The following is an 8,594-nucleotide window of genomic DNA, read 5'->3' on the forward strand; positions in this document are numbered from 1 at the left end:
AACATTATATATATCTTATATTTTACCAAAACGCTGGTGATTTAATTTGTATCTTGTATTACATTTTTTACGAACAATACGTTGATCAACTACTCTCCTGTTAATTCATCCGTAATTAAAAATAGTTGTTTAGTGCAAGCATATTTAAACTGTGTCGCATGGTGACGTTAACCAACCAAAGAGCACCAGCTCTCCCTGTTGTTATTGGTTGTAAACCGCATCTCCCTGGCAGGCTTAATTTTGTATCCACAAAAATATTTACGCAAAACTCAGTCCGTTACTTTGAGAATTGATGCTACACTTGCTCTACTAAACTGCGTATGGAAATGCTAGCAAAGGGCCCAGGAAATATGTAAGTTCATTGAATTTGAATTTGTTGAGAGTCAAGATGGTGTATGAAAGTATTGCGATGATCATTAAAAAACAACTCCCAGCATATCTCAAACGACTCCCTTTACCCGAGTCAATCACTGGTTTTGCAAAGCTCACAGGTAAGAAATACATGTTTGTAATTAAAACGTATTGCATTAAAGTCATAACACAATTTCGGTTAATTAAATAACAAAGTGGAACTCAAACCTACGGCCGTGCGACCTTTTAATTTGCATTTTATGAGAAGGTAACCTTTCCTTTTCATTGTTTCAGACAAGTAGAACAACAGTGGTTAGTTATTTGTTTGCAGAGTGTGGGGCATTGTAGCATCCTTTTAAAGACTTTAGTAACAATTTTCACCGTGTTATCAAAATACTTGTTAATTTTTCCTCTGGTAAAATAGTTGTGGTCAGTAGTGTATTCGGACCAGGAAGCTATTAGACAGCATGTTAATGTAGGTTTGTATGTAATAGTATTGTTGTTTGTTTCTTAATTTAATTAGTTTTCTTAAGGGCAAACACTTTGTTTAAGGAAATTCATTTATGCATTGTGTAACAAGTTATGTGAAATGTAATATTTTATGCATGCCGATGGTTTACCACAATAAGACGACAAAAGACAGGGCAGACGTGAGGTGTGCTGGAGAGCTAATGTCTTAGTCTCCAGTGCTGTTTTTAAAAAAAAAAAAAAAAAAAAAAAGAAACAGAAACTGATGACCTGTTGTTATAACCTCCCATTTTTAACTTGAGAGCCTAATTGTACCACACAGCTATACAAAAGTTGTGTGGTGAGTCTCTCTGCAATGGGAGTGTTATAAGTATATTGGCATGTTGGATAACCAAGTGCTAGGCTAGACATAAGGTGCTGTTACTGGTGATATCAAGCATCTGTTTTACATTCTGAATAGTACATAGGTTGAACCAGCTGACTTTGATTACGTTTTGCTTGTAGCTACAATCCGTCAGCAAATGTTCAAATCATTTTTATTAATTTACTTACCTTCTGCAATGGAAGATGCAAAAGTTTTTTTTCACCCCTCCTGTCCACAAAGGAGAAGGGGCAGTTGTGTTGGAGACTTCTCTAAAACAAATGTGTAGCCTACAAATTACCCACAAACTTATTTTCCTTGTAGCCTACATATTGCAGCCTACACTTTTAGCTGGTGAAAGAGTTGGTTTTCGTGCAACAATAATTCAAAACAGGAAACTTTACTTTGTCACATTAGTGAAGACATTAAGGTACAGATGAATTTCAATTGTGTTCTAATCTGATCGTTTTAATCCTTGAAACAGGATATGTGGGTCAGTTCAGGTTTCAATGATGCAGACTGCTTGCTTGCTCTCAACATCTTGCTCGCTCTCAACAGCTTGCTCCTAGAGCAGAGAAGAAACAAGTTATTTCTAAAATTATTAAATGATTATGATGTTGCTTCTGCACTTGATGGAAAACAAGTGTAATGCTGCAGTATTTCTTTATAAAATACAGCAGATAGAGATATTGGCCCAGATATCCGAAAGGTTTGTGCACCGCACAGAGGGTTATGCGTGTCACAAATGGCCGTTATTTGCTAATGCACTAAATGTGGCAAATTCCAAACTTTTTTTTTGCGGCCACAATCTGTTTTGCACTGTGCACAAGTATTATGTCTGCATAGCGCAATTTGACGGGAGTGGCCGACAATTTGCGAGATCCTGCCCTGTTCGAAACTATGTGGCAAGCACAAAACCAGTTGTGCGAGGCACAAAATAACGCTTTTAAAAAGCAAACCTTAACTCCACGCACATCACTCCAGCACTCTCACCCAATCACTGAAATGAAATGTAGGCACTTTCCGAGGCACTACAACAATGGAAAACACCCAGCGATCATACACGGTTCTGTCCACATTTATATAACGATTATATTCAAAAGAATAATTGTGATAGCAGCATCACTAGTGTTAATACATGTTTAAAGAATAAACAGGGAAGCTGCAATCATGTTCGTTCTTTCAGACTGAAACAAAACTAATCACTTTGCCTAGCACGCTTTCTTGGTGCTGAAAGAATAACTCCCAAAACAGAATCAAGAGTACAGCACGGTATCATAGTACATACTGTCGGTGTGTAACATAGACCGAGCTGGCAGATACTAAACAACTACCTCTATAATGCAGGAACGCTTTACTTTAATAGACACATACAGCAGTATAAAACCCCTATATCGATCAAGAAACAGTTTGCACCTCCTTAACTTGCATTCACATAGATTTCAGTGTCAAAGACACGGCTTATACAGTAGTAGGCTAGGCTACTGATTACTGTATTGTTAAATTTTGTCTGCGTTTTGAATGTAAAATATACTAAAGGTGTTCCTTTCTTATTCCACTGCCTGTTTTTATTTAAGTTTAATTAATTGCCCCCAGGTTTGTCAGGCAAGTTTGTCAAGCATTTCTGTGACACCTGTCAAAACTATGGAGGCAGAAGTAGAGAAATCATAAACTCACTTCCCAGCAAACAGCACAGCATAGATACATCGGTTTGCATTCTGTAGAATCTGTGATAATCCTTTAAATATTTAGCTTATTAGCGATGCGAATGCCTATGATAATGATAAACATTAGATACAAATGTATGTATGTGCTCAAAGTTCATATGCATAAGCACAGAAATATTTGAATTGCTCAGAAGGCCAAATTTGAATGAAAATGGCTCAGTTTTGTGGTAAGCGTGACAGGCTTGCAATGCACAGAATGTTTCCATTATATGCATTTAGCTACAATTTAGCAACACTGGCAAAGGGCAGCAGTGCCCAAGGGCTCAATCCATAAAATGTCTCTGTAGTTGCATTCTTCAAAGGCTCCCTTTCCTTTTCATGCCACTCATCTGGTAATTCCACACTCAGGTATAAGGACACAACTGACTATTTATTAATTATTGTTATTTCTCATTGATATCAGAAGCATACTTTGACACCCACAATCTGCATTCCATGCTATTGACTATGACATACAGGTGTGGTAGGAGCAGGAGGCGTGGTGAGTGGGGGGCAGTTGGTAAGGGTTTTCAGCAGGAGTACGATAACGGATACACATGTGCGGGCTGCATCCACTGGCAGCGTTCTTGGCTGGCTCCATGCTGAGATTCCCATCTTCAGGGCTTCCAAATAGAGTAGTGTTTTTAGTATTGTGGGTTTGTTTTACATTCCACACTTCTGTAAATATATTTATGTATAGTGTAAGGCGCATGGGTGGGAGCTACTCAGAACACCGGCTGACAGACGTGTTTCTGTAAAATAAAGAGCAGAGTTTGATGCTACAGTTATATTTTGTTCGTCTCCTACCTGTTGACACTTACCCAGTTAGCAAGTCGCTACAATATATTTTTATTTGTTATATGTTGAATACCCTACACTATACTGTGGTCCATTGTTTCATTTCTCCATTTAGCAGCTTATTTATACATTTGTGGGGGTGGGCATGAAACTTCGGGGGTGCCAATGCTACTGATGTGTATTGAGCTTTGATTTTGCACTCCATGTGCAGGTTACATTTGAGCCATGGCAATAGAACAATTTTTATAGTGGGGGTTCTGAAAGCCATTGTACAAAACTGTAACACCTGTATATGATGGAAGCCGTGCAAAGCCAGGGGATGCTGCAGCACTCCTAGTTCCAGTGCCCTTGCATTTGAGTGTAGACTCATCTGAGGAATATGATATGTATGCTTGGCAGGGTATTGTTAACAGTCCATTGTTATGTAGTATTCCAATTCTGGGCATTCACGCGTAGCTTTTGTGCATTTCTGCTGTATTGGTAATGAATGTGCACGTGGCTTTTGCGAATTGAGCAAAAAACTGCAATTTTCCACCATCACGCAACTGTTTTGTGCCATGTTGGAAAATATCGAAATTTGTGCAAAAGCACTAATTTTGTGAGGGGATTGCGCATCGCTTGGAATAACTGGGCCATAGTGTATCCACTACTAGCCATATAATGATAAAGTAATTTGATTTGTTTGTTTTAAGTTAAACTGTTCTACCCATTTATTGGCGCATATATAATATATAAAAATGTTTTGTACTACTATTTAAGAAAAATGTTAAAGAAGAAACTTTTCTAAGAAGCTAAGAACATAAGTGGAAGAAAGTTGTTTTATTTATGAAGATGTAAAACAATTGTCATTTCATTTATTTTTTGTAACAAGTTTAGACCATTAGTAAATAAAGTAATGTACACTTAATGTGTGTTATTTAAATGATGCTCCTGAAAGTCAAGATGCTCCATTTTTACATGATTTTTTTTTTTTCCCCCATTGGAGCCATTTTTAAAGTCCGGTGCAAAATTAAATTAAACCATTGTAATAGACGCTATAGGTCAATTGCAGCTTGTGTACATCAGACCTGGGGTAAATTTAGAGTAACAATTGCAGCAGAGTCTTTTCCGCCACCATCTGTTTAATAATTTTAACGGTGGTGATAGCTGGCAGAGCAACAACGTTCTTGAATTTTGTATACAGGGATCCATCGCAGCACAATACAATGGTATTGTTACAAATCGCAAAGTTACTTTACGATAGAAATAGGGACTGACAAGTTTTACCGTATTTTCTTGGTATGGTAGCGATTGAGTAAAAAAATGTAATGGAAAATCTTGTAGTGACTATATTTCATGCGAGTAAGCCAACAACTTTGCGACACGTGCAAATTAGGCTACATTAAACATCACAGGGAAACACTTTTTACTTGGTAGAATCTGCTTTAGTTGGAAAACAGTTTTTTCCTCCATGTGGCTGCTATTTTTGTAGCAATGTAACAGAGTAAACTGTAAACTCGCTCGATACATGGATGGAAGTGGAAAGCTACGGAAAGCTAACCATTCTGTGCAGAATGGTAAATGAATATTGTGTATTCCCATGGGAAAATGCCATACTGTGTTGAAGGGCTAGAAACTGGCACTAGCTCTGCACCTCGTCCTGGATTTCAGAACGTCCCATGTTTAGGTGTATTATTGAAATAGCCAGGCCCCAGATAAATCTGCTCGGAACAGATTGCACTTATTAAAGCATGAATATATAATGCCCGAAACCTGTATTTTTGTAATAGTTCTTCATGCAACTATAAGTGAGGCTCCATTTATTTAACAAGAAATTCCTGGCTTCTGATTGTTTTAATAATATAGGGTTAGTGTGAGTTATAAGCCACGCTGTACTGTCTGAAATGCAATACATTTTATACCAACATTTTCTTTTGTGTAGTGTGACTGTGCTGAAATAGTTTAGATTAATTTGTATTCAAACTCTCACTGTTTCTTTTTTGGTGATTTTAGTTTCAGAATGGTTGCATTTGCTGCCCTTGCTTGGTGTTCTCGCACTGCTTGGGTATCTCACCGTTCGTCCCTTCCTGCCAAAGAAAAAGCAACAGAAAGACAGCCTAATTAACCTGAAGATTCAAAAAGAAAACCCTAAAGTGGTAAATGAGATTGACATTGAGGATCTAAAAAGCACAAATGTCTGCTACTGCAGATGCTGGCGTTCAAAAACGGTAAGATTACTTACTTATCAGTCCATGCACTGCATTCATTGAATCACATTTATCCTGCCACAATACTATTTTGTGGAAGTTTACTCTTAGTTACTGTAGTTTCCTGTATACAGCATAAAATGCAAATGTAAGGCTCCTATTAACAATAACACAGAAAGAAAAATTAGTGCATTGGCTTAAATATGGTTTGAATCAAAATTCAGAGATCTTTTTTTTTTTATGCAAATGAAACATTTTTTCATATTAGCTCTTTGCCACAGTCTATTTCTGTCCTGTACTTAATTCTTCTAGACTTAAAATAAATAGACAAAACTGTGCCAAATTTATAAAACATTTACAAACATGCTGAGTTTAAAAAAAAAAAAAAAAAAAAAAAAAGACGACGACAAAACTTTAAAAAACTTGAGGTAAATCCAAGAACTAATGCATGTACTTTAGTTGGTTCTTGTTATTTCTGCCACAGACTTAGCACAAAGCTAAGGGGAATTAACTCACTGTTTCTACACCACCTTTACTTCCCTAATTCTTTATTTGTGTCCCTTGCTTCTTTTTTTTTCATTTGCACTTTTGCAAGTGCTGCAGGGTTTTATGCTGAAGTCACCTGAGATATTTATGATATAGGCTGAGCAACTCTTTAGATCTAGTTGCAAGATTTTCTTTCACCATAGACATATGCAACACATGCTAGATTAGTGTCTGTATAGTTGCAAGAGCCAGTACTGTTGCAAGAGCCAGTGCTGTGCATTGATGGCAATACAAAATATCTTTATTCACAGTCAATACTCACTTGATGGTACTGGCTTTTACACTTTGCTTATGTATGTGATATTTACTATACACGGGTCAAACCACCTGTGCATATATAAGATAATAAAACACAGTATTTGAGTGATTGCATTTGAAACCACTCAATTCTTGTAACCCCCAATCTTTGTGAATAAGGTCATACACTTTAACATAGTGCTCCATATTTAAGTGTACACATGTTAAAACTTGACAGAGCTAGTATAGAGTGGTATAAAATAATACCATCTTGCAGGCCCCACACTTGCATAATCAGCCAGGAGTTCTAATGAGTTAGTACATATTAAGTTAGTTGCAGTTCATTGTTTCTAAAGGATTTGGGAAAAATTACTTCTTAAAAAGAACACACTTTAGGTGTTTACTTCCCCAGACCATAAAGCATAGAGTTATTATTTTTAATATTTCATCTTGTTGGTTACAGCAAAAAAACTTCTGTATAGTTGATCCATAAAGAGTTGTCTCTTTGACTGTTTCTAACTGGGATTTTTTTCCCCAATAACCAAGAAATCATTCTTTAGTACCAGATTCTGTTGGCTTTTGCTAGACTGTGTGTGGTTAGCTTCTGTGGAGACACATCCTGTAGGAAAGCTATTTGCTTCAGGAAGAACTAGTTTGCCTCATACATTTTTTTGTCACCTGCAACAACTTTACCTGTCAAAGTTATGAAACCTGCAACCACTTTGCATCAGAGTGAAGCATACTTGTGGAGTGGTTTCAGTGTAAATGCGGAAAGTGTAGTGAGTTCTCTATGTGAAAAAAGGACTGAGCTCAGAGTGGTTCATTGGACGTTTGTAAAATTTAACATTATTTCTATACTTTATAACCTGAGGAACAGAGATTAATGAATTCCTCAACCTACTTGTTTTTGTGCACATTATATGTTACAAACAGCTGTACTTTCATATTTCACACATCTTTTGTGTGTCATTACCATTATCAGCTTTTAAAATAACACTTTTCTTTCCTTTTTCAGTTTCCTGTGTGCGATAAATCCCACATAAAACACAACGAGCTGACCGGAGACAATGTGGGTCCGCTGATTCTCAAGAAGAAAGTTTTATAAGACTCGATACTGCCTGGGATTCATCATAGTTGCTTTACTGATGTAGTTAAAAGTGATTTTGAGGTTTTGTTTGTGTGCGTGTGTAAGTGCTTTGTTTGTTCTGGTAGACAGATTACACTATGTAACACAATTTTTGTTCCTGGGTAGTAAGTGTTATTTCCTAATTGCTTATGCCTCAAAAGTATAGAAAATGGCTATTATTCCCCACAAACTTTGCTTTTGTGACCAGGACAGTGATATTTCAAAATATCACTATTTCCAATGGGAAAACGGGCAAATGTGTGTCTTTTCGTTCACATAAAGTCAGAAAAAAACAACATATGAATCCAAATTAACATGTATTTATACTAAAGTAATACAAAAATGAGATTTAATGAGTTTTTCGATTTATGATTATGCTGTAAATTTACAGTATAATCGTAAATCTCAAAACTACTCGCTTCTAAATCTTTTGTAGTCATTTTTGTATTACTTTAGTATAAATACATGTTAATTTGGATTCATATGTTGTTTTTTTCTGACTTTATGTGAACGAAAAGACACACATTTGCCCGTTTTCCCATTGGAAATAGTGATATTTTGAAATATCACTGTCCTGGTCACAAAAGCAAAGTTTGTGGGGAATAATAGCCATTTTCTATACTTTTGAGGCATAAGCAATTAGGAAATAACACTTACTACCCAGGAACAAAAAAAAAAAAAAAAAAAAAAAAATAAAAAAAATTGTTACACGGTGTTATAATTCTGCGCAGCATTTTAAGTGTCTTCATTCATGTCCCTCTAAAGACTGTAGTAAACCATGTTGATAGAAAAACAGTTTCTTAGTCCGTGTTGGG

General features: G+C 36.3%; 1 protein-coding gene across 1 annotated transcript; it reads left to right on the forward strand.

Annotated features, from left to right (window-relative positions):
* The first annotated feature begins 234 nt into the window (after positions 1-234).
* LOC121296350 (CDGSH iron-sulfur domain-containing protein 2A-like) lies at positions 235-7,941 on the forward strand. Its single transcript, XM_041221808.1, has 3 exons — positions 235-491; positions 5,677-5,891; positions 7,669-7,941. Exons 1-3 carry the CDS (start codon positions 389-391, stop codon positions 7,756-7,758), a joined length of 408 nt encoding a protein of 135 aa, XP_041077742.1. The 5' UTR covers positions 235-388; the 3' UTR covers positions 7,759-7,941.
* The last annotated feature ends 653 nt before the right edge of the window (positions 7,942-8,594 follow it).

The sequence above is a fragment of the Polyodon spathula genome, chromosome 2 (genome assembly GCF_017654505.1).
Source record: "Polyodon spathula isolate WHYD16114869_AA chromosome 2, ASM1765450v1, whole genome shotgun sequence".
Taxonomy (NCBI): domain Eukaryota; kingdom Metazoa; phylum Chordata; class Actinopteri; order Acipenseriformes; family Polyodontidae; genus Polyodon; species Polyodon spathula.

What these genes read in the sequence shown, in the direction of transcription:
- LOC121296350 (XM_041221808.1), top strand. Translation starts at nt 389, where the DNA reads ATGGTGTATGAAAGTATTGCGATGATCATTAAAAAACAACTCCCAGCA. An exon ending in TGGTTTTGCAAAGCTCACAG is followed by an intron (nt 492 to 5,676) that starts GTAAGAAATACA and finishes TGGTGATTTTAG; the next exon opens with TTTCAGAATGGTTGCATTTG. An exon ending in GATGCTGGCGTTCAAAAACG is followed by an intron (nt 5,892 to 7,668) that starts GTAAGATTACTT and finishes TTCCTTTTTCAG; the next exon opens with TTTCCTGTGTGCGATAAATC.